This window comes from Nomia melanderi, chromosome 7 (assembly GCF_051020985.1).
Source record: "Nomia melanderi isolate GNS246 chromosome 7, iyNomMela1, whole genome shotgun sequence".
In the NCBI taxonomy this organism is placed as follows: domain Eukaryota; kingdom Metazoa; phylum Arthropoda; class Insecta; order Hymenoptera; family Halictidae; genus Nomia; species Nomia melanderi.
In genome coordinates this window covers 9,891,874-9,918,453 of record NC_135005.1, presented here as the reverse complement: position 1 = coordinate 9,918,453, position 26,580 = coordinate 9,891,874, and the positions used below count along the sequence as shown (strand labels likewise).

The 26,580-nt window shown below is 36.7% G+C and overlaps 1 protein-coding gene and 1 long non-coding RNA gene across 6 annotated transcripts; one reads left to right on the top strand and one right to left on the bottom strand.

The window, feature by feature from the left end:
* Positions 1–2: 2 nt before the first annotated feature.
* LOC116433131 (uncharacterized) lies at positions 3–26,131 on the top strand. 5 transcript variants are annotated; one of them, XR_004236237.2, is made up of 8 exons: positions 3–51; positions 9,056–9,376; positions 10,380–10,523; positions 11,461–11,621; positions 12,220–12,513; positions 13,367–13,607; positions 14,930–15,249; positions 15,972–26,131. XR_004236237.2 is itself a non-coding variant. In XM_076369062.1 (8 exons), exons 3-8 carry the CDS (start codon positions 9,056–9,058, stop codon positions 15,170–15,172), a joined length of 1,404 nt encoding a protein of 467 aa, XP_076225177.1. In that variant the 5' UTR covers positions 325–1,161; positions 1,252–2,207; the 3' UTR covers positions 15,173–26,131. The 5 variants fall into 5 exon arrangements, 4 of the variants coding, with proteins under 4 accessions (XP_031846762.1, XP_076225177.1, XP_076225178.1 ...); XM_076369062.1 differs by lacking the exon at positions 3–51 and adding exons at positions 325–1,161; positions 1,252–2,207 and having other exon boundaries at positions 14,930–26,131; XM_031990902.2 differs by having other exon boundaries at positions 14,930–26,131.
* On the bottom strand, positions 81–1,528 carry LOC143174710 (uncharacterized). The gene is made up of 2 exons (XR_012998940.1): positions 1,427–1,528; positions 81–345 (listed from the first exon to the last, which is right to left on the bottom strand). It is a non-coding gene; the product is annotated as an uncharacterized LOC143174710 (long non-coding RNA).
* Positions 26,132–26,580: the final 449 nt, after the last annotated feature.

Below are 26,580 nucleotides of genomic sequence, written 5' to 3'. Positions count from 1 at the left end.
ATCCGAGTGTAATGGTAACCAGATAGAGGCGTCGCGCGGGTCTATCGGCCGGTTAGCATCGTAAATACGTTACTACTTACTTCCGCTGAAAAATTTCATCTGCTCGTTTCACTCATCTTTTCTCTTCCTTCGTTTCTTATTGCCTCTTTAGCTCATCGTCGTATATCATTTTCGTTTCTTTTTTTTCCATTTACGTTCTACATCGTCCTACGTCTCCCTTTGTTTCTTTACCGTTCCCTCTTTTTTCCACGCTTCTCCTCCGTTTCCATACCTCCCGTTGGTCCTTTCGGTGCGATACCTTCGTTCTTTTTTCTCGCGGCGTGGAAAGCTCACGTACGACGTACTCTGTGCACGGAACGCGAATAACAGCGTGATACACGACACGCGCGCGCGCGCTCGTTCACACGGTCTCCCGCATACGCGCGTGTGTGCATGTGTGCGTGTGTACGTGTGCGATTAATCGTGTTTGCGCGTGTGAGAGAACGGTCGCTCAAGTGATCTGTGACATCAGTGTTCCTATCGGTTGTCGCTTATCAAACAGATCGTATCCCTTGTCTTACCTCGATCGCGTATCTCTCTCTTTCTCTCTCTCTCTCTCTCTCTCTCTCTCCCTCTCTCCCTCAATCTCTCTCTCTCTCTCTCTTCCACCCCTTACCGCCCTCTTTTCCCTCTCCCTTTCTCTCTTCCTCTTTCCCTCTTCACTTTCCACTCGTGGCAGCCTCGCGTACGTTCCCTCTTTCTCCCTCTCAAGAGTTCCTTTCACCAGCATCCCCTATCTTCTGCCATCTCACTTTTGCTTCCTCTTTTATCTCGTCGCACTCGTACCATCCAACCCTCGTGCCCACCGCACAATCCGATCTATTTCCCACCCGTTCTCCCTCTCCGTATACCCCTCCTTCCGCGAGTACTAGCAGCGGAACCCCCTCTCCATTTAACCCTCGCGGTTCTTCCATCTACTATCCACCTTTTCCTCTTCCCACCCCTTACTCTCTCATCGGTGCGCCAGCTTCCATCCTTGCCTGCCAGCCATTTTCCCTCCTTCTTTTTAGTAATGGAGCCAGTGGTGTAGCCAGGATTTCTCGCACGCTAAGAATTCATGCACTGCTCATCGAGGGACACGGAACATCGAGGATTATACGTATAGAGAGACTCGATGTACCCGTAAGCGATGAACCCTAATCTCTTGATAAATCGATGTAATTACCGAGCGAATGGATCGAGCCGTTTTCATCTGCTTTTTCCTACCCGCAGACATAGACAGTTATACGCTTCCAACAATACGCGGAGTCTACTCTCGATATTTATATATACATGCATGCACGTATGTGTACGTGTATGTACGGGTACACACCGTATGACTACACCACTGGCCAGGAACGTGAAACTGTTCGTCCATCTCTTTCGAGCTACCGAACTGCACACTTACAATGTCCCCTTCCCCCTTTTTATCCAGGCTTTCGGTAGCAACCCCCGGCCTGCCCATCCTGGTCGTCCATCCGTCGGCCCGAAAACCGAGCCTTTGAAGCTGCGAACGCGACCGGTACCTACCCGCCGCCATTCCTGCCCACCCTATCCACCCGACCCCCCGCTGGCAACCCGTCTCCGCCTGCCGCTGGGTCCCCAGGCTGCCACCCACCGATACACCACCCTGCTCGCTCCGCTCGCCGCAACGACCGCAGACACAAAAACAATAACAAATCGATTCGCGAGGGCAATGGGAAGGGGTCAGCGAGGTAGGACGACGCGGAAAAGAGGGAGAGGCATGGTGTACGGCTCTGTCTCTGGTCGGCGCTCTCCCTTCGCCGCCTCTCTTTCCTTCCCGTTCCGCCACCCCATCCAAACCACCCCCCGCATTCGTCCCTCTTTCTGGATATTGTATAGAGAACGTTATGCTAAAGTATGCATGCACGAGGGTCGGTCCAATGGTCAGGAATCTCGCGAGTTCGTTCTGCGGCAGCACATATCCGGACGTATTTCTCGGGACTCGGGAGCCGCGGCTCGCGAGGCCGCCGCGTGCACAGCCACGATTACGACCACGGTCACGTCGACGTCGCTCGTAGCCGCGTTACCACTGCGATACTTCCGGTCGACCGGTAACGTGGAGGGATCGGCCAGCTTCTTGCTCGTATCGGGCCGTCGTGACCGGGGGATGATTTACCCGTAATGACGATCGGCCTGAATTGCGGTAGGCCACCGGACGGGCATCCGTAAGAGGAATCTTTTTATTACAATTTTCATCACGTCTTCTCGCGAGAAACTCTGCGTCACCCGGATTCTCTGTCCATCTTGTGTCGTTTTTTTTCGACTCTTTCTGTTTCTGTTTCTTTGTCTCTTCTCGTCTTCCTTTGTTTTTCTTTTTTTTTTTTTTGCCATTTTGATAAGCTTGTTTTCTCGCTTCTTCACTGTTTTGGCGTTACGGTCTCGCGAACCAACACGATCCCAATGGAACTCATGTTGAGGCTATCTTATTGCGATTTTATATTTTGCGTATTCGTATGTTTTTGCTTCTTCGTGCTGCTCGAGTGTATTCACGTGCTTAAATGGTCGCCAATGGAATATACACTGAACGTATACTGGAAATATAGTAGAATCTCTAGCTGCGAAATGGACTGTTATCTGATTACTGTATCTTTCCGTACATGTGGGAATTTATTAAACTCCGTTGAAAATAGTTATGTTTTATTTTATTGTAGCATAATATGTAATTTATTATGGTGTTCTTTAATGTGTTTTTTCCTCGGATCGTCATTCGCATCCAGAGAAATGACGATTATAGGTGATTTTTGCTGATTCTCGAATTTAGAGGGAAGAATTGCTATTGCGAAAAAGAACTTCGATTTAATATCACGTTTCTTGAGAAAGTTATTAATAGTACACATCGTGAGCTCGTCTTATTAAATGATTGGAAGCGGAAATATTATAATTTATGCAATTTATAGAAAGATGTTAGAATTAATCAGCTGTTGAAGGAACATTACACTTATATTGTATTACTTTTTCGTTTTTCATGTTGTTACTTTATTGTCTTTTCTGAAATGCATTTTTAAATTTGTGCATTTATTATGGTTTCTTAATTAAAATTCGGATATCGGAACTTCTGTTCTATTTATTGCACTTACATTGGTAGATAATTGTATTGTACAATTCAATTATTCAAATTAAGTTATGCGGTGTAATTTAGGCAGTTTTTGTCTATACATATAAATTCCGACAACAAGAAAAATCGAAAAGTATTAAATAATAATTATAGTTAATATTAATTATAGAGCAATGAAATGTATTTCCATTAAATGAAATTTTGAAAAATAAGAAAATTTCTTCGTGTAATCTTTTTTATCTGAAACTGCAACTTCAAATGCATCAATGGAATAATGGAATGTAAACGTAAAGAGAGTTATTTTTTCTTTTTATTCAATATTTGTTACTTCCCAATCAATATTGTTAGTATCGATATTCTAAAAGTCGGATTAAAAATCTTTAATGAAAAACATGAAATTTGTTGAAATTAAACTACTAAATCCGACGAACTCGCGCAAAGAATATAGTTTTATCGAAGTACAGCAGAAGTAAAACTAAATTCGTGTTAAACCTGAGTTACAATTAGAAAGTACAATGTTTTGGTGATCTAAAGATTCAAAGTTTCCTAAATTTTGTAGAATTTTAGAAAAACTTAATAAAAGTATCGGGTAACTTGCTATTTTCTCTTTTCTTCTTTCTTCAAGGTAAGTATACATGTTAAATGTTGATCTATAGGTATACAAACTATGATAAGGAAAAGAAAATAAATATAATGGAAATTTATTGTTGTCTTATGCTTCATAAATAATTTAATATCATACAAAGTTTCATTAGTCTTTCATTAGAAAATTATGAATACATGCAGCAGAAAAACATTCGAATGCGAAGGATTAATAAACTCTTTTGTTTCTACATTTTTTAAATAAACATGTTCTGTAACGTTTTCTTAAAATGAAATGAAGAATGTCAGTTAAAATTCGTGTATTTCAGGTATCCATTTCACTTTAATCAGTGTTTAAGCATATTTGTAGAGAGAGTTATATTATGTATACTAGAGTAATTGTATCTATAAAACGGCTGGATTCGTATTCTACGCATGAAAATCGATAAGAAACGCCTGTTCAGTGGGAAAGGTTACTATACACGTTACATACGCACACACACTGTAATTATTCTTTCACTCTTCATTGAAAGAACGTTCACAAATCTTCTTATGTTAGTGTTCCATTTTTACCTGATTGTAAGTAATTGACCGTTCCTTTTTCCGGTGTATGAATATTTCTTCGAGTTTATCGATTTATTACAATTTTTACGTATTTATTTTATTTCATTTTATTGTTTAACGTTCTTTGCCATTTTTAAATTACATTTCTATGTATTTCTTTTACTTTATTTCACTTTTTGTTGTCATTTCTTATTTATCATTGCCATTTTTCAAATTATATTTTTTCGTAGATATCGTCGAATTGCAAGTGGCACGGCATCAGAAATATAATTTGTCTTCTGCCCCGTAACATTTGTATTTACTAGATGACTTTATTAATGTGGCCATTTGTCAAGTTATTTTTATTGGGATCCGGCTGATGGAGTAGGGGGCACGAGGTGGACTTCCGTAATCAAAAGTGCTCTGGTCCGTTTAGAGAATTTTTTAAACAAAAACGATCATTAAAATGATTACCGTTTGCCCAGACAGTTTCACGAGTAATGAGCGCCAGCGAAGTTTTCCAAATAATGAATGCAGAGCTTGTCCATTGCGAGCTGCCTTATTAAACATTATAAAATGAATTGCAATTAAAACAGCCAAAAAATCTATTTGACCTTATTTTAACGCTGGCAAAGAAAATTATTAAATGTTCCTGTTGTATCCATCTAGCTGTGTAATTTGAATTTGTAAAGTGAAATGTTACTTCTACTTTTGTATCTTTTATATCATTTTTAGAACTTTTGTTGGCAATATTTATTCGTCAGTTTAATATTTATTGTTAATGTTATTGCTAATGTGTATTCTGTGTTTCTGTATATTTAATAAAATGAATTTATATGATTTCATATAAAGATAAGTACAGATTATAATTGAATAATTATATGTTATTATAATATTATATTTAGAATACCTTAATATTTCTGTAAAAAACTAATGGATTATAAAGTACGTCTAATAATCACCTTTGAAGAATGAACTGTTAGCAGTGATAAAAAATGTAGCATAAATCTGAATACCTTATAGAATTGAATTATAAAACTTTCGAATTTATTTCAAATGAGTCGAATGAATAAAATGAGGGCAGTATATTAAACATTTTTCACCTTTTTATTTTTACAAATATTTGAAACGGTTGTTTGCTTTTAATGTAACACGTGAACGTTCCTCTCACTTTAATAAAAATTATTTATGTAATAATAATTTAAATAATAGCTGTCCGTAGTTTGAATGCATTGACTATAGAATTGTTTCAATTAATTCATTATAACACTTGATAATGTAGAAAGATATAATTATATTAACTTAATATCAATTTATTTTAATTCAGTATTTCATCTTCTAATTTCTTTTATCTTCTATTGTAAAAAAGAATAACTTTCATTATATTTATAGTAATAACATTTCATTTTATATAAAAAATGTTGTTTTCTATATTATAATAAATTAATAAATAATAAATAATAAATAATAAATAATATTATTCTTAAGCACATTTTTATTATGAAGAAATGAAAAATATATAAAATATATATTTAACGAAACATAGACGCACGAGGCACGGATGTATTAAATATATAGACACGTAAATCAGAATGAGTAGCGTAAATATCATATTGAAATTTAATATATTTCTTTACTCGTAGATTATTCGAATATACAGATGTGGTAATACAAGAATAAAATTTAATTGCTTTATCAATGCATATTTCGATCAGCTTGATGACGAGTCTGCCATTTATATTTTCGTGAAACTGAGCTCCGTAAATGTGACATATTTGGAATGACTCTAACGAAACACCAGGAATATTTAAAATCATAAAAGTTGAATTCATCCACTTGTCACGTGAACGACTGAAGTGCGAGGACAGAAGACGATTCCCTGCGCATCGAAATTGAATTATTGGATTCCTACTCGTTTTTTTTTCATTTGCCCGCAATGCAGAGAAATTCGAAATAGTTCAATCAAATGGAGACAAGACTCGCCTGTACCCGAGTGCAATTGTTTCAGATAATTTACTTGATCTAGTGATAGTATCGACCAAGTTTCTATCACTTAAATATAAAATAAAAATTGTCCTACATAATAATGTGAAATATTCTTTAAGTTAAGCGATACTTTTATTTTGTATTTCAAATAACTCCTACCCGATTACTGATTTATAATTATGATATTGTGTATTATTTCTTATTGGATAATTCTATCGGCTAAATTAAGGCGAATATCAAAACTGCCGAAATCGTGATTTCAATTCCGTATACATATAAATTCATCGCACACTCCAATATTGATTTTCATTTTATTTCCACTCATAATTTGCGATTAAAATATCTATTAAGTATACGCAGTCGAACACTGTATAACAAAATCTTGATTCCGCAGTTCTTGTAGAAGATATAGGTAACTTACATTGTGTACTGTTTGGAGATAACTTGATGCCTAGCGGAATGGCACAGGTCCAAAATGTGCCTTTCTATTTTACAGTTTTACACTTTTGATTGATTACGTGTAACCGCATTGACGAACAGCAAATTAACAATCGAAAATTCCAAGAATTAGGGAGTAAAATTAACAGAAAATCGGATGAGAAGAAATGGAAACTGATCGATCAGTCGAATTCCTCAGCGATCATGTTATCTCTTAGCAGTACCTATCTGTAAAAACTTCTGGACGATACCCAAGCAACGTTTTTTATTATATACTAAGTCATGGAGAGATGGTCCACTTTTAAAAAATAAATATACCCCTACAAGAAGAAGAATTATACAGGTTTCTGTACTAAATTCAGTGTACCACTCAAGAAAATTGCGAATATTTGACAATTTTGATGAAATCAGGCTATCTCAACCACAAAGTCAAAGAATTATCTTACTCTTTAACACATTCGCTAACCAACATCGTATACTTGTAACAGTTATAATCCTATATTTTACATAAAGAAAGTGAAATTAATTCTATAGATATTATTATTTTAAATTATAAACTACGTCATTATATTTAGGAACTCAATGGCTCATTTTAGTTTCGTTTTCTCAATATTTCGTTTAGGGTATCTGTTGCATCGAATAAAATATTATTACAATTGAGAAATGTATAATACAATTGAGAAGATCGTCGCCGAAAGAAACGCTGGTAGCGAACGTGTTATCTTGTCTTGTTACACTGGTTCTGCCAGAAATGCTTCATAAAACAGATCAAACTTTTCTCTCTGCGAGTAACCACTTAGCAAGGATTAAGATTTCAGATGCAGGCATAGTAATCTATTATTAATCACGTTTCTATTCCGGTCTTCGCCGAGTAATCTAATCAATCTGTCACTAATCAAAATCTGTCTAGGACAATGAATATCCCGACAAGATAAAGTGGAGAATATAGTCTTTTCCATTAACCGTCTCCTATTTCGGGCTTTCTGTTAAATGTGTCCGCGATCGTTCTTAAAAGACTCACAGATCGATTCGCTTACAGAGTGATTAAAAATCCCTCGTTGCTCTTAATTTGCTTGGTGCAGAACGCTCTACCGCGCTTCTCTAATGCAATCGATATATCGCAAATTTTTCGAATAGGCTAAATTAAATTTGCTTTTAGAGGTTCTAGACGAAACTACGTATTGCATTAAAAAGTGAGGCACGATGCACTAGAGAAAGCTTTCTGTTTACATGGTTTCATTAGGGGACAACTCGTAGGACGTTATCGCAATAATGCAATTACTTATATTTTATATGAGAATTAGTCGATGGCGTTATCGGCTCTTTCTATCCACGTTCCACGGATGTTACACGATAATATTAAGGGTTAATGTTGTTCAAAGTTCCCGACGTTTCAGCAGCATTGCAGCTGGCATCATCAGGGGTCTGAGAACTCGCTGATACTGGTTAGCCAGAATCAGTGCTGCCCATTTAAACGCACTCCTTGCTCGGTGTTACGGATAAATGATCATCGATCAGATGTTTTTACTTTAGCTAATAAATTGGGGCTAAGCTGGCAACCAGAATCTTTATTGTAATTATTGGAATCTTTCAAGATAAACATACATTTATATTATCGACAAGGTTCATTTAAGGCTCGCCCTGCTTAATGAATTTAATTTTGAATGACCGCTGCTTAACACGCTCGTGACCAGCGTCGCATATTTGTGACGCTGAACATTTTGTATCTTGGACAGAGAAAATTAGATTACTTTGCGCGTGTTTGTATTTAAAATCGGGAAGTGACACCATTCTTTTTTTGAATTTTATTTGCATTTTATGAAGACGGATGCTCGCATTTAACACTAGAACCACCAGACAGGTCAAAATGACCTATTCCTGATTTCTCCTTTTTGCGATTATGATTTTTTACTGAAAGATGTGCGAACTCAATTGTAAGTTAATGGAAATTTCAATAGACGCACTCTTGAACTTTCTATAGGAAAATTTGGAAAAGCTCATTTAACTGATCGGTAGTTTCAATATTAATGAAATAATGTAACCATGAAGATTTGAAGATGACCTCCAGCCAAATGGGATTACCGTAATTCACTCGACTAAACAACGATTATTTGAAAATGTTCCTATTTTACAAATAACGCAGCATAAGAGTGACATTTAGCGAACTAATTCGATACGACCAAAAGAATTTTTCTAATTTCGTGGAACTAGAGTCAACGATAATAAAAATAAATCGAAATTTATTTCAGCTAGAAGTTAGAAATCAATCGAGCGTATTGACGATCGCATTGATCGAAAAGTGGAGTTATCCGGTTTGGCCAACGAGTGGCACAAATGGCAATTCTTTGCTAAAGGAAAAGCGGGAGATCTCCCCGTTCGGTTGATGAAGTGTTAAAATGATTTTTTCAGATGGAATATGGGATCTGGAGTCTTCATGCCGCGGGTGAACTTTGGGGTGACCCGCGTCTCGCCCGAAGGCACCCGATTCTGCCACCAACCGCGACACAGTTGCTCCCAAGGGCCGCGTTCGCCCTGAACGCTCTCCACCGACCGGACATGGTGCCGTTGCCATTGACGTCGGCCGGACCACCGTACGGACCCATGGAGTTAGTCACGAAATCCTCGAAGGATAGGGATGAAGCGGAGATGGAAGAGAATGAAGGGAACGAGGATCAGCAATGCGACGACAACGAAGGAGACATCGAAAAATCTGACAAAAATGATAATCAGGTACGGTGGAGATCTGACGCTTCGAATTGTGCCGTTAATCTTGAAAGAGGAGTAACTAGTATGTTTCTAGTTTAGAGATATTCAAAGGTTCATGTTTAAATAGATTAAAAAATATTTTTATATGTATCAAAATATTTCAGAAAATATGTAGCCTTGAAAAATGGGAATTTATGATGACTGTGCAATGTTGCGAGCAACTTATAAGGAAATATGATTTTCGGTGCTTCAAATGACTTAGACCATTTTCAGAATTAAAGGCATAATTATTGGCTTACAATACCATTGCGTGGAGATATGGTGAAACTTCTGTTATACGAACTAATTGGGGCACAAAAGTATTCAGAATCTGAACTTCAGATAAGAGAATTTTTTTTATGTAAGAGAAAGATAAATTGTTGTTATCCAATTGAATTTATTGTCTACTTAAAACGAACTGGAATCAAATTGATATTGTTTGTTTGGGATTGAAAAGGTTTTGATAATGACTGTTTGAAACTGTTATGTACCGATTCCGACAAAAACCATTATGTAGAACTGAAATAAAGTCATAACGGTTATTTGACATATCGATTCTAAGCTATATCGGTTTTGGTTCCTCAGAACCGATGTTACATTGGTTCTACAGCTATTTTTCGGTTCTGAATTTCTTTCGATCAAAGTTTGGTCATCTATTTCCTTGACACTGGACGATGCAGAAGTCATCTCTATTTATTTCTATTTATAACAAAACGACAATTGGTAAATTTATTCATCAGAATATTACAGGAATCATTCTTTCAAACTTCTTCAATCTTAAAGAAAAACGTGTGAAAAAGATTTTAATTAATTTTTGTCCAATTAATTAAACTTAAAGTTTGCGTCGCGAGTACATGTCTCACTGTGTCAAAAGAATACGAGATTATAACATTTGAAATTAACAAAGAAAGAAAGAATGGCGGAACACGGATAATATTCTTGTCGGAAATTTAATTAGAAATGTAGTTGATTTATTTTCATTATACAGACATCAGTTCCAAAGGAAAGTAACGACAACGAAGATGCCGGAGAAGATAGCGACAGCGGAAGTACAAACAGTTCTCATCGTTCGGCCAATAATAATCTTCCGGCGAAGTTGCTTGACCCAATGTCTTACCTCGCTTTCGATAAGGTATGTTAATAATATAATTTGGGTAATTTCGTGATCGGTTTCATGTCGAATCTAAAAAAAGAATCGAGATCTGCTAATGACGAGTAAGTGTAAAAAAGTAGATAATAATATCGTCTCCGTTATGTAATTACAAATTGATTTTGAATAGTTTCATTTATATACCATTTTGAGATTTGATTAATTTATGCGCGTGATTATCGATTTTCCCGTTACGAGTTCGTGACAGTGTCAGTCTATTTAACTAATAAATTGTTCATCGTCGTTTGGTATTTTAAGACGTACTCGTACACTTTGTACTTTCATTACGATGACATACAATTTGATTAATGTACATGCGAGAAAAAGGAAAACATTATTGAATTACAATTTCGATAAATTACGATAAAGAGTACTGAGATAAAAATGAAATAAATGATAATATAGTTCAATGAAATTAGTAATAGATAAGTAATAGACATAATGTATATTAGAGGAAAATCGTAAACCTTGTAAATTGCAAGTTGCCATTGATAAAAAAGAATCAACTGATTAGTTTGCACTTAACTATATTTCTCAAAGATTTTCCTACTGTACTAACAATTACAATAGTATATTGTTGAAAATACATGCAGTAGTACCCAAATACAAGTTACATCTTACTTACATTTTCATATACAACAACAATTTGTTTGTATATACAGTGTAAGGCAATTATACATTTTTAAAGAGCTAGAGAACATAATACACATAAAAAAGTGACACATAAACTGTAAATTTTGTAACAAAAGAGATTTAAAGAAAAGAATTTCTTTAACAGAAATGCTCACAGTCCGTCTATTTTACGAAATTATAAATGTGGTTATTCCACGATTGTGGAAATTAATATGTTAAGAGAATAAAGTTTGGCTTTTGCATAGAATTGTTTTAAGACTCTAACAATATCGTTTTCTAATAATAGGAAGGAACAATGACACCGGTTCTAAACGGTTGGGTCCTTGGTGCATACACCGCCATGCTTGGAAGACTGTCTGCAGCCACTGCGGCTCTCGAAGCCACAGAAATCCCAAATATTCCTTCCGACAGCGACTCCGAGAGCGAACATTCGTCTTATACCGAGAAGTATGTATCATTTATCAGTTAGTCAATCCTCCTCAACAAAAATAATTTACATCAGAAGCTACTTAATCCTCGTACCGATCCACCAATAGTTCAAATTTTTCTTCATTAGTTAACCCGATCGTTAGTATATTAGTAAACCCGAAACAGTAGTTTATAACGATGTTTTTAAACCTTTGCACTAGAGAATATTTTTCTCAAGAAATATTCATTATTTTCTCATGAAATGGTATTTGTTACAACTAACACAAAGAAATACCTTGCATAAATTAAGTGACGGAACTATTTTGTTTCGATGTTCCATGTCAACACATGATACATTATAGAAAATTTAATATTGAATTTTAAATTTCATAATTTTGTTTCGTTAAATCAAATAGCGAGTGAAAGGCGCTTCTCGAGTGCAAAGGGTTAAATCTATTCACTTTAAACATTCAGAATTTTCCAAAAAAAGGGAACCCATTAAAAACATGCTTAAGTGTATCATTGGATGAACGTCTTTTAGAGCGTCAAAGAAGGTTTCCTTTTTCCCGGAAAGTCCGACATGTCATTTTACACGGTCTGATATTACGAAACTAGTGATTCCGAACTTTGTATTAAGTTTGAGGTCGCGAGGTAGCAGTCCCAATGTGAGCAACGCGCATCGCGGTTACTCGTGTGGTTCCTGTGATGTGGTCGCGCCAACGAGACCCGCCCTACGGAAGCACATCGTGGATTGCCATCCACCCGTGACTAGCACGGAAAGTGGAGAAACGAAAAGTTGTCCGTCCTCGGGCTGTGACTTTACAACGAGCAGCAGGTGCGAGATGGAGACCCACGTGGCTGCGCACGTGGCGCAGGGCATGACGCCTACCGGAAAGAAGCGAACATTGGCATTGCAGCGCGTCAGGTATAGGTACTTGAAATTTTTCTCTAAACTTTTACCGACGATTAGGTATGTTTATTTACTTTTTCCTTATAGTGTCACCGTACTGAAAACTTTGGAGTTTCATCTCATTACCAGTTACAGTCCTATATAGAACAGAGCATGCGACAATTACAACTCAGCTTTCTTTTAGAAAAATCGAAAAAAGCATTATAAGAGAAAGTGTATTACGTTAAGGATTATACATGTAGATACTGATTTGTGTAATTGAGAGGGTATTCTAGTCTAGGGTAGCGTTTTTATGTCATTTTTAGAATTTATTTTTGAGAAGTACATGAGCCTTTTTGGAATATTCTTTTTACATATTCCTTGATACTTATCCTATATAAATTGTTTTTAAATGAGTTAAAATTGAATTTTCTATGTGTTACTTATCGTTTAACGATTACTCATCAAACTCAACTTATGGTACAATTTTAATACGCAGAAATCAGAAATAGTTTACTTTCATAAACATATGTTATTCATTGAGTATTAATGACATTTATGACCTGACAGCTCTTTTAACACTAGAACTACCAGAAGATTTCTTGCTTTATAATTAGTGGAAAGGTACAAATGTTTCTCTCAGAAATCGTTGAAGAAGCTGATTTCGTAATAAATATATCATAAGAAATCGTAATAAATAGACGGTTATAAGTTTTATAAAGAAATTTGGAAAAGTCGGTTTAAGCGCTTGGTAGTTCTAGTTTAAAACAAATGGGTCATCTACTCTTGATTTACCCTAACAGTTCTAAAGAAAGCGGGCCATTTCTCCCCGACTTATCCTATTATTAGTGGATTACTCATAAAATTCGACTTATGGTACACTTTTGATATGCAGATACGAAAGGGAAGAGTATCGTTGTTCGCTATGCTCGTACGCCTGCACCATCGAGAAGGCGTTTCAAAGACATTTAAGGGCCCACGCGAAGGGCACAGCACCGGAGACCAGGGTGAGCTGCGCTGTCTGCGGTGCGGATAAATCTTCCGAAGTCGATCTGAGCAGACATATGAGAAGGCATCGCGACGACCGATACTTCTGCTGTGACATTTGCATTTTCCGCACAGTACAATTGAAAAAGGTAATATTTATCCCCCGCGAGTCGCACGGGAATTCGGACCAATTGGAATCGCGTAAATCTCCCAAACACACGCGTAGAATTGAATCCACGAGCTCGAATTGTTTTTAGATTTCTGCGTCTCTCGCGTTTACGTAATCCTCTGTCCGTGATCGTAAATTATACGATGCTCTAAAATTCTACTCGACCCTTCGAAACTCATAGACTACCTGGATATACTCTGCGTCACCTATAAATCAAACGTTTCGCTTCACGCAAATAGAACGCGATCGTATCGGTGAGTCTTAAATCTTTTGAAGCACGATACAAAATTGGAAGATATTTAAATTGTTAATATGGTTTATAGTGAAACTGTCAATAAAATAAATATTTATTACGGGTATATCACAAACGCACGATATTGTAGATTATTTGATGATGGTGTTGATAACATATTTCGAAATTCACAAAATTAATGCTTATACCACTATATATACATATTTATTAATTAATTTCTATATGTACAACTTGCAAATCGATGAATTCCTAAATTTGAAGTTAAAAATTTCGTTTTTATTCATCGGGTACTATTAATATATGTAAAACAATTTACAACAAAATAGTGCCTTGAAGTAAAGTTTAGTCCTAATTATTAATTCCTCGCCCTCGAAAGTTTTTCTCATGGGATATAGGAACAAACTAAGAGGCAAATCTATTTGCCTTCAATATTTCACATAGCGATGCATTATACAAAATATTAAACATTAACACGCTTCGTGCCACGGAAATTTCGGTTATATTTTGCTTATGAACTGTATTGATTCTTTTAGTATAATATTAAGTTATATTCAAGTTTTTGGTAACTTTTATATATCTTGATATTGTTCCTTTACGTTCTTGCTGCTTTGTAACGTATACCACTATCCGTGACTATGTATTCGTAGAAAATATTTTCTTACAGAAATTGGCATGTACCATACATGATACACGTGGCACCGAACGTATCAATCCTTTGCACTCGAGAGATGATTCTCGCTCACCACTTGATTTCATACAGTAAAACTATAAAATTTAATACTTAATATTAAACTTCGTATAATGCATCAATATGAGAAATATTCAAACAAACATTAGAAACATTAGAAAACGTTTAGCATTAGAAAATTTTAAAATATTTCTAACATTTAACATTAGAAAATGCTAAAATATTTCTAATGAAAAACTTTCGAGTGCAAAGGATTAAATATTAAATATTAAATTTCGTAAGTTTACTGTATCGAATCAAGTGGTGACTGACAGTCACCTTTCGAGTCCAAAGGATTTAATAGTCTCCCTTGTTGTTCCAGCTCATTCAACATCGACGCATGCATACAGGCGAGAAGCCGCACCTCTGCCCGCACTGTGCGTACAGGAGTGCACGCCGTGACAACCTACGAAGCCACGTGCGACGCGTCCATAAAAAGGAGAATCTCTATTGCGACACGTTCAGTCCACGGGGCATGCTGTTCACGCCTACAATCGGCAGGGACACCCCGTTGGCGCAGAGTCCTGAATCCTCGCCGTCCTCCAATTCGGAGTCCGCTAACTAGCGAAGCAACTGAACAGAAAGAGCAAATGAGCGGATCGTCGTTACACACATCCTAACTTCGTCAATACTGCGTCCTAGGTATTCAAATTGTGCAGGTGGTTTTACATTGGCAAAGCTGATCGGTACCGTCATCACTTCAGCTATCTTCCATGGCTAACACTAGGACTACTAAGCAGTCAAATTGACTTTTCAAAATTTTTCTATAGAAACCCCAAGAGTGCATCTATCGAGACGTCAATCGCTCAAAACTTGGTTTGTGTATTACTAAAATAATTTCTTTAGAAATTTCTTAGAGAAGGATCTATTATTTTTCAATAATTGTAAAAGAAGAATTCAGGAATGGGTAATTTTAACCCACCTGATAGTTCTAGTGTTAATGTCATACATCATATGTATACCACGCTTTCGTCGAACAATTTTCTTTTTTTATTGTCTTCTTTGTTGGTTACATTTCATCAATAGACGTTAGAAACTAGTATTAACACATGTGTAGGTTCAATAATTTCAACTAGTGTTTGTTCAAATTTTGTTCAAATTTTATGATCAAGTTTAATGATACTTTTTTAATACCTATCGCTTCATGTTGCTTGTCACCGGTAAAACAAAGTTAACGAGAGAATTCTATTTTTTAATTGTATGTTGTATTGATAATTGATACAAGGTCACATAAAATGCTAGCTAAATTAATGACGGTAAAAATGATCAGAAGTTGACAATTCCAGAGCTCTAAGTACTATTATGATTCTTCATGATTGTCCAAAAGCGTTATTACCATTAATACCTATATTTACGTGATACAGAAGGATAACGCTCTAAAAATAACGAGATGTCCGAGCGTAGAAGAAAGTATCGAGGAAGACAGTGCAACTTCTGATTGAGAACGATGAGGTTTGCCCTTAGAGGATTAGGCAACATGTAGAGAATTGCATGCGAACGTCGGTAATATAATCTAATCTTTAAATTCTAACGAGATCTTATATTAGTCGATTTTCAATTATCGGAACTCGATCGTTTGTCAGATGACGATGAACGATGATAAAGCTGCGCAATGATGTACTAGACTGGACTATAGAGGAAGACTGAAAGTAGGGAAGCTAGACGGCCGCGGCGCGTCTTCGTCCTTTGTTTAAATATCTTCTGCGTCGACCGTTAGATGTCGAGCGGAAATTCAGCGATTGTTAAGACTGCTATCCTGTACTGATGGTTAAGAGATACTCACGCTATGGAAAGTTTCGATCACTTCAATCGCTAATCTGAAGAAATTCCGATAAAAAAGGAAGCCACGATTTTGAGCATTATTTATCTCTTCATTTGTGTTCCAAGCATTGCTTACTTTTTTATTTGTGTCTCAACACATTGACTGACACCCATACTTAACCCTTCGCACTCGAGAGACGACTCCCAGTCGCCAGATGATACAGCAAAATTATAAACCTTGGTATTTACCATTCTATACTGCATCGATACGTGAAATATTTCTTAATAAATTAATTTTAAAAAATCTTATCTACATCTAGTTACAAAGTATTGAACATTTCAAGTGAGAAAATTTCGAGTGCAAAGGGTTAAGTACCTGCAACCGTAAACACACCCGTCCATTCAGAATTTAAAGATTTCAGCAGTCCATTCGCGACTGACACTTTTAAGATAATTAGAGACGCTTTTATTAAAAGTAATAAGAGAACTTTCGAAGGATAAGTTCTAATCATGAAACTATTATATAAAGGAGATACAATATATTTCGAATGTTATATATCAGGTTTATTACCGATTATTTCGTCACTTTAATTTTTAGAAATTATTCAAAGAGGCATTGGATCATTCGTTATTCAGAAACTCTGGGAATATTCAATGACCAGTGCGACAAGATTAATTGTAAGAAGAAGTTTCTACTATTAATATCGTTTCTTGTGGAAGCAAAATTGTTGCTAACGTGGTGCCGATTGGAGAACGGACGAATAGCTTGAGATCTCTGTCCTATGGGAAAGGTGCTATTTTGAAAACATAATTTTACTGTCGTGCCCTCCTATATTCGACTCTGGCTATACTATAATTGTCCAGTTGCAATTATGATTGTTAATCGTGTTGTCGATAACGATATACATTGTTATGATTACCTACGATTATTATACCGGTATTATTACTATTTACCATGTAACAGGAGGCTAGTAAATTATTCTTACACTAAGTATTGGCAAATCGCAGCAGCGTATACACACGAACGTGCACGATGCAACGTGCGTTAACTTGGGGGAAGAGTAGTCGAGAGAATTTTATCGAATTTCGTAACGGTAGCGATAAGAGGCTCGAAAGTCTTCTGCTGTGGTCAATAATTGTGTCCGCCTGAAATGAACGTGGAACGATATACGAGTATACCTTCGACTAATATTATTTAACGTTTTTATATTAACTATTAGAGAATGGTGCAACTATTATAAATGACAGGGGAGGAGAAGAAGAAACAAAACAAACAAAAAAACACACACGAAAACGACAAAAAAAAAAGAGAAGATAAGAAAAAGAAAACCATACAGAACGCTGGATTATCCAACGAACCGTGAAACTTTTTTCATGTTGTCTCAATTAATACTTAAGCCGTGAAAGTGTTAAGCCGAACGAATTGTAAAGGTTGTCCGCAAGGAAGCTAGCAAGCAAGCAAGTTCCCGTTCCGTAATACTGGCTTTATACTCTATCCTTACTTAACATCGAATAAGTAATTAATAATTAATACAAGTTTTTTCCTCTTTACGATCGAACACCGTCCCCGAACGATTACTAAATACTTTCTGCCATAAAATGTAGAGAGGGAAAGTGAGAAAGAGAAATTAGAGGGACGGAGAGTGTATGTGAATAAGGAAGGAAGTTAGAGAGAATGATTATAGAGGTGCGAGAGGAAAGAAAGAGAGAGAGAGAGAGAGAGAGAGAGAGAGAGAGAGAGAGAGAGAGAGAGAGAGAGAGAGAGAGAGAGAGAGAGAGAGAGAGAGAGAGAGAGAGAGAGAGAGAGAGAGAGAGAGAGAGAGAGAGAGAGAGAGAGAGAGAGAGAGAGAGAGAGAGAGAGAGAGAGAGAGAGAAAGAGAGAAAGAGAGAAAGAGAAAGAGTGAGAAAGAGAGAAAGTGAGAGAACGGGGAGGTGATAAGGCCGAAGCCAATCCATATACTAACATAAATGTGTGTCAATTTTTAATGTATCATAACTACGTTCTAGTCCATAACGATTTTTAAGGGAAGATAACAAGGCACGGAAAAAGAATTTACTTATACTCCTCGACGCGTATCGGGTTGCGACCACTGCTGTGTACAGCTTTAGACTGATCTGGGATTTTTAGGACTTTCCACGGAATTTGATGATTACGATTGGTCAAATGGAGAAATTTCATGTTATGCTGAAATGGTGAGAAAATGACGGGATTTAATAGTAATTATGTCAAATCCGTTGGAGTATTTACTTATTTGTGTCTTTTTCGCTTGAAAAGTTAATTATTCACTAATGATTGAGTGGCTTTGAGTGGCAGTAACGCTTTTATGAGGATTAATGTTACAGTGGTTAAAGGAAAGTTGAGTTCATTAATAAAATTTCTTTTTTTGAAAATATGTCGATTCATGAAATTGTACATTCAAATTGGCAATTTAAAAAAGCAGATTAGTGCATTATCGATGAAATAAAAGTTAGTACTGTCTTTGATTAATAATATTATTATCCGAAATTTGATCAATCGTACCAAATTTCACGTAAATTATTAAATACAACTTAGTGATATACATTTCTGTGTATACTTATTTACAGTTACGGTGTACAGGGTGTACTGAAAGTTATTAGAGACCAAAAGGAATCAGTATATTTTTTAAGAGAAGTTAGTTTTCGAGGAAAAAGAATTTGATAGAAGTTCTATAACTTGAACATTATATGATTAACATTTAAAACTATTAAACTCTCTAATCAGTATCAGAAGGTTAAAATATATTTACAACAAAATTCAGTGAGAGTATCGTTAAGTTGATAAAGGAAAAACTTGATTTTTATAGATTAATTAATTGAGCAGACTTTTCAACGAAGTAGCTACTTACTTATCCGTAATTATCATTTATATAAAACAAATATTTTAGTAGAATAGTAGATTCAATTTTGTTAATTTTCCTACATCAAAAACATACCAGTCAAACTAGTATTATATGTCAAAATATTAACAATATTTATGATATTATAATCGAAATGTAAAATAGCAAACAATGATTGGCTATCATTTACTCGAACACAGCTCAACGTAATATAGAAAATGAACACTCATTTTCCGGATATGGTTCCACCAATTACTTCGCACCCTGTATATTTTGTTGATTTCAATGTAAGTGTACCAATTCAAGTTATAACTTCACATTTAGGAAGAATTTCTTCTAACAACATATGTACGCAACGTGGTCGCAACATATTTTACACGTACGAGTGTTGTTCAAAAAGCAAATTACACTCGTATAGACAAAGATGAAATATTCAATATTCGAAGCTTTCCTTTTTCGAATTTTCGCTTGAACGTGGTTCGTATTACAACAGTTTTTGTATGCCTTTGCTGAACAAATTCCGTCCAACCTGCGATACCCACTCTTGCATCGGACGTTGAAATTCTTCGTTCAATTTACACCGCATCTTCGCAAGTTTTCGTTTCATTTATCTGGAGGCATGAAAATTTCAAGGTCTATTTGCTTAAATCAATTCATGAACACGACGAGTATTATCACGTGTTATCGTAAGTTGACTATTTGCCAGTAGTCATACTCGATATTTGTACGCCCATGAATTGCACGACTTCTATATATAATTCGACACGAAAGCTAAACTACTGCATACGCAGTGGTGACCCACCAGACAAAGCTAAAATACTGGATACGCAGTAGTCCACGAACATGTTGAAATATTTTAGAACCACAGAGAGTTACGAGCGAGTGTAAATTACTTTTCAAACGTCTCTCGTACGATTTCACACGTGTGTACCAGCGGATTTCCATCGTTAAACACGTACTGTGCATCTCTCACGCCCTGAGTCATTCCTAAAAGGAAAAAGTACACAAAAGCAAGGGGAATCGGCCGCACGCTCCACCTCGGTCCTTCCAGGAAACATAGTAGCCAAACCTCCACGTCTTCGGGATTCGATAAACATAAAAAATGTTCGTTACCGTCCATTGCAACGAACCCGACACTTGTGACGTCATAGGGGCGGAGACAGTCGCTCTGAGAAATCCAATAGCGCGTCTGGAAACGGCTTTTCGCGCAACCGGACTAATGTACGTGAGCGCTTCAGCAAATCATATACTAGAACCGTAAATTCGTGTAGGCAAGGCGTGCACCTTTGAATCTGACCACTTAAACAAGAGTGCCAGATTCGCTGCAACGAAGTGTGCTATAGCTACTGATGCGAGCGTCTTGAACGGAATAGTCCCTTTACCACTGTGACTCTTGAGCTTTTAGAATTGACTCAGGACATCAGAGCTGCACAGTAGAGGCGTAGGGGAAAAGCGGGAGGAGCGGAGCTGAGGAGGATCGTCGTCTCTTTCTTTTTTTCGGGCTTTCGTATGTATACGCGGACGCAACGTTCTCCTACGTCAGATAATATTTTCGGTGCCGATCGTTTCATAGTTGTATCAATGAATATTAAACGCGGGTCGGCAATGTTGTTGATTGTTGGTATACCGATGCGTTGTGTATCGTACCCGTAACGATATATTCTATTTTTGATAATCGCTTGATTCATTATTCCATTTAGAACGGCTAGCCTAAGTGGCCACGTTTAGAGGATTATTTAGTCGTTAAGATGTCGCGGACGTATTCGATACGCGAGGGTATCGCTTTCCTTTCGTTCACGAACCTCGTCCACCGGATGATTTTTTACGATGGAACGTCCTGGGCGTGGATATCTTCGAAATGCGTCGCGAACTTCGTAACGGCACGACTTCGAAATCCTGCAACGAGGTTTACGTATGTTTACAGTTAATACGTTTACTTATTCGGTACCCCGAATTACTCGCGAGATCTAGAAACGTTTGATTTCAAAGTTCGGATGTTTGCAAGTTGAATTGTTAATCCTTGAAATGTACGAGACGGATGTCGAGTAAGAATTATCATTAACTACGAATTATAATGAAAATTAAAATTTTCTTATATTAACGTACTAATATATTTGCAATTATATTAGCCTAATCGAGGACTATTAACATTTTTATTTCTATAAGAATAAGCACTACGATTTATACGGTAACACGAAACGCAAATCGCAGAACTTGAAACGGCGATATGTATAAAATATGTTGCCATTCACGATGTATCTACGCCAGAACGTTTTCATCATTTTTAACGTGATGGGAAACGCGTGTAAATAAGTAAGTAACTAAGTAAATTTCGTTGCGAAGCTTCTCTTGTACTAATGACTCAATTGTTTAAAAGAAAGAAACTTGCCTTTCGTGAACGGACGTGGAGCCTCCTCGAGCTGAGTAAGGATTTATCGATATTCAGACTAACGATTAGCACGCGGTGCGTAATACGTGTAATAAAGGCTCTTCTTATTATGTCGTATTCTTCGAACAAACAATCTCAGGTGCATCCGAGGTTTATTCGATTTAATTCTAGCAAGCTCATTGTTCAGAAATTGTCGTGCCAATAGTAAAATAATGCGTGCCAAAGAAAATGAAAAAACGGGATGACAAAACGCGATGAAAGAAAGGGAGAGCACGAGAGTGCGAAAGAGAAAGAGAGAAAGAGAGAGAGATAGCGGGAGCGAACGAAAGAGAGAGAAAGAGAGAGTGAGAGAGAGAGAGAAAGAGAGAGAGAGAGAAACAAGCGTTTTAAAAGAATGAAAGAGAAATGGAGGCCAGGACGAGTTGAGTTCGCTCGATTCGTTATTTTCTTCTCTTCTACCTTTTCGTTAATCGAACACACGCGCAATGCGAAAAGAAAACGAACGAAATATCAATCGAGCAAACTCGTCTTGTATAAAATTAACGAACTAGTTGTTACAATCTTTTAACTGTTGAATTTTTGCAGTAGATGGTAAGTGTCTTAACGTATACCTTATATAAACTACACAATAATATATTCTACATTAATGTTTCTTAGATTTACGTAAACGAACGACCAACCATGGCTTCTCGCGAATCATCCACAGATCATCGTTCGGAATCGGTGAAACTCTCGGGAAAGCAATGCATACACACATACTTCGCAAGTTCACGAATTCCCCGAAATAAAAGTAGATATATATATATACATATATATGTATATATATATATTCTTTTGTATGTAATGATATATGTATACATATATACATACGTGTGTATATGCGTACCTACGTGTATATTAAGTGTGTACAACAGGTCTGTTTAATCAGCACGGTTCGAGCCGATCGAGCATCGACTGGTCGCTAAATGTTTTCCCGGAAAGTTCAACCAACGAAATCGACGATCTTCCTGATACAAGCGGTCAGGTTGGTCGATTGTGGGAACCTTCGAAAAATATTCACGCCTGATCGAATAACGAATGTGTAGCATTCGGGTCGCTTTTGAACCACCGAAGATCATCGATGTGTCGGCCGTTCGGTTGGCAGGCGTCGAAATTTGTCGAAGGGCGTCCAGGCCGAACGTCTTAAACATTAATACAATCTAAATGTGATAATACATTTGCTATTAAATTACATCGATAATTATTAATGACGCGCGAATCGTATGGGAATTAACGAGCAATTTTAAAGAGTCCGTCTAAAAGACCGCGGCAAGGTGATCGGCGCGATCGTGTCTCCCTTTCTCCCGAATCGAATATAGTTGCAAAGGAGAGGAAAGGAGAGTGAGCGAGCGAGAGAGAGAGAGAGAGAGAGAGAGAGAGAGAGAGAGAAGTGAGAGAAAGAGAGCGAGAAAGTGAGAAAGAGAGAGAGAGAGAGAGAAAGAAAATGAGAGAACGCGAGCGAGGGAGAGAGAGAATGAGAGAAAGAGAGCTTCCGCGACCATCGATCGGCTTTGGACAAGTACAAAGTACTCTGATAACTTATTTTTTGATTATCGTAAAGAGAAGAAACCGATCACAAGAGGAAAAATCGTATGACGTAAGCCCCTTTTTCAATGGTGTAACATTGAAGAAAAAAATAAAAGAAAAGTAACTGAATAAAACGAATAAAAAGGAATTGGGAATCGAAGACGAAGAGATGTCGCATCACCTTGCCCGCGTTTGCGTTCGATAATTACGCGCTGGCAAATCCGAGTCCGGATATTCACGATTTGCTTCATCGTATCTAAGTATAAAAGAGTTTGAAATGAAAAAGAAAAAAAAACAAGGACTCTTACGTTCTATGCATATATATATTATATATATATACATAAATGTATGTGTATGTGTGTGGGTGTGCCTAAAGATTTTCTCTTTGGACTATCTCTTTCACCCTGTATTTTGCCGTGTTTTCGCCTTCCCTTCCGTTCGATGCCGTGGATCCACCATTCTAGGCAATCTAGGCAATTTTCGGGGAAGGAGGCGGATCGCTATCATTGGTCCTTAACTGACGCGAAAATAACACGATGGGATTTGTCGGCGTTAATTACAATTTTAATGGAAAGTCAATTTGTTCGTGAATTCGATTTGTCTTCGTTCGAGTTAGTTTAGAGACATTCGTCCAGTTGTAATCGTTTCTTTCATGGATCAGTTGCACATTGGTGTTGCGCACCTTATGGATTGGATGACTACGACAGTCTTTGTACAGTTTTCTGAGAGACAAAAGGGAATATGAAATATAAAATAAATCGTTGTGGAACAACCATAGGAAAATGGCTCTTTCTATAGAAATAGATGGAAAATATGTAATGAAATCTTTTGATTTATGCAACACGCGAATTCGTCTACGTGTAACACAACGAGGCACTCTTGTGCAATGAGAAATGTTCTACAAAACTATGTCAATGTTTATATAGACATTAACTATTATAATATTGTCCATTGGTACTTATAGTTTATAGCTATTTATTTATAGAATACAGTTCATTCAAATTGATTTTATATATTTCCTTCTGCTCGTCGCTATGCCAGTAATGCAACAAAGTATATCACACTATGTATGTTTGATTACATTATTCAATTATTCATTCTTGACAACTGTTATTGAGTGTATTTCCAGAAACCATATTCTTGAGGAGGAAATTTCGTAGAACAAAATATTCTAGAGAAATTTCATAAAACAAAAATTTCATAGAACATTGCTATTTGTCATCGGTTTTATTCAGACTCTAATTTTATTTAATCGTATGTCACAAGTACATCAAGATTTTTGCAGTGATCTAATAAAGTAGTAACAATTAAACCTTTTCACTTTTCGAATATAAGCATGGCGTCAGTTAAGGATTAATTGCATTGTTTAACAATTGTCTCTCTGTGTTCGGGTTGTACCTATAATATATATATATATATTATATAAAAATATATATATATGGATTCTATGGATCGTTCCTCTTGATAGATGCAGCTGCGATGTAACGACGCGTGTGCACGGTGCATTTACTTGCATGGATGGTTGGAAGCGATCTCGTCGGCGCCAGTATACGAAAGTGTAATATATATTTTCCAACGTTTCCAATGGTATTACGGGCAAAGACGGAAATGGGAAATTGACGAACTTCATGCATTTAAATATTTTTTTACTATTCAACGGCTTGAACGGACACACGAGAAACTATCGTCGGGCTATTGCATACCCCGAGCGAACGAATATCACGACGACGAAGGATTTTAACGCAATGCAAACGAGACGCTCGCCATCGAAGGAACAAATCTTTTTCCGTGCATCCGGTGATCGACGATCTCCCGGTTTCCGTGACGTGGAGGAGCGTCGCGACATCCATCCTTAACACCGTCCCAAAAATCGTCGATTGTACTTTAGATTAATAACATTGTACTACGGTCGTTGGATGCTCCTCCTCGTGATCGTACAGCAAGCCAAACGTGTTCGAAACAATTAGGATCCGGAAGTTAATGAATTCGAATATCTTTTCTCATAGGAATATCATTGTTAAAAACTACTGTGCTATATAGTACGATAATATATCCTATGAATCCAAAAAATTTAGATAAATATTTCGATAGTTCTAGTATCGCCGAGGAATGAAAAAATCGAGATGAATATTTATATAGTTTCATCGAAGAATAAGAGAATTGAAATAAATAATTGGATAGTTCCACTGTCGTACTATCCATAATAGGAATTGCCGATCTGATAAACCTAAGTAGTTTTAATACGGAATGTTACCATAAAAACGGCGAGGCGTTCCACGGAGAAAGTAAAAACAGATTTGTATTGTAATCAGTACATTTTTGGTTTCATCTGAATTGTCTGAACGAAATAAATCTTTTATTTGTTTCTGGTGACACGTTTGGCACAATCTATATAATATGCTCAGCTCTACAAAGCTCGCGTCCCGATGCACGTGCACATGTATACGGATTTCAGAACCCGTGCACACGCGCGTCGCGAACTCGCCTTCTGACGTACGTAACGATCGATCTTAAGGACATAATTAATTAACGAAAAGAAAATGAACGAAATAAACGAATAAACTTGTCGTCGCCATTGTGATTTAAGGTAGTAGAAACCGCCCGAGCTGGGTCACTCAATGCGTGCAGATCCAACTGGCGGAAATTGCTTGTTTATCTATTATTAACGATCAAGCGGCCAATTTTATGTGATACATCCTGCACCGATCGGAAACGACGGGCGTCTATGTTATAATAATTGTTTTGCGTGTCGTATATATCGATTGTTTCTTCGGGAGTAGTGATTATTTGTAAGATACCGTGCGTATGTACTAATATTCTGTGATCGTGCTTCGTTCCATTGAAATTATTATATTGTCGGTTACGCATCTGCATCGAAGACTCTCGGGGCAACGTTTACCTGTTTGTATTGCCGAAGTCACTATTTGACTTTGGTACGATAAAAACTTAATAAAGGTTTCATTAAAATATTCAGTTCGTGTTACGCGGCACGCGCGGCACACGGGCTACACCATTTTGTGACCCCTCCTTTTCTATTGTACGCCTTATCATCGCTAGCCCTTTGCACTCGACGATATTTTTCATTACAAACATTCATTAATTTCTGACGAAATGTTAACAATATCATTTGCAACTTACATAAAGAAACATCTTGCATAAATTATGAGGCAGAATTCTTTTATTTCTATGTTTCATGTGTTAATATCTTATTCAACATTTTACGTTGAATTTTTTATTTTATAATTTTGCTGCGTTCAATCAAGTGGCAACTGAGTGCAAAGGGCTAGATTTACGGATATTTATGGTACAGCTTGTTCTATTGTTTTTAGAGAAATTGATATTCGTTTGTTTAGATTTCGGAAATTAGAGGTTTAAACGTAGACGATTAGGATTCATATT

What these genes read in the sequence shown, in the direction of transcription:
- LOC116433131 (XM_031990902.2), top strand. Translation starts at nt 9,056, where the DNA reads ATGGAATATGGGATCTGGAGTCTTCATGCCGCGGGTGAACTTTGGGGT. An exon ending in CTGACAAAAATGATAATCAG is followed by an intron (nt 9,377 to 10,379) that starts GTACGGTGGAGA and finishes TTCATTATACAG; the next exon opens with ACATCAGTTCCAAAGGAAAG. An exon ending in TTGCAGCGCGTCAGGTATAG is followed by an intron (nt 12,514 to 13,366) that starts GTACTTGAAATT and finishes TTTGATATGCAG; the next exon opens with ATACGAAAGGGAAGAGTATC.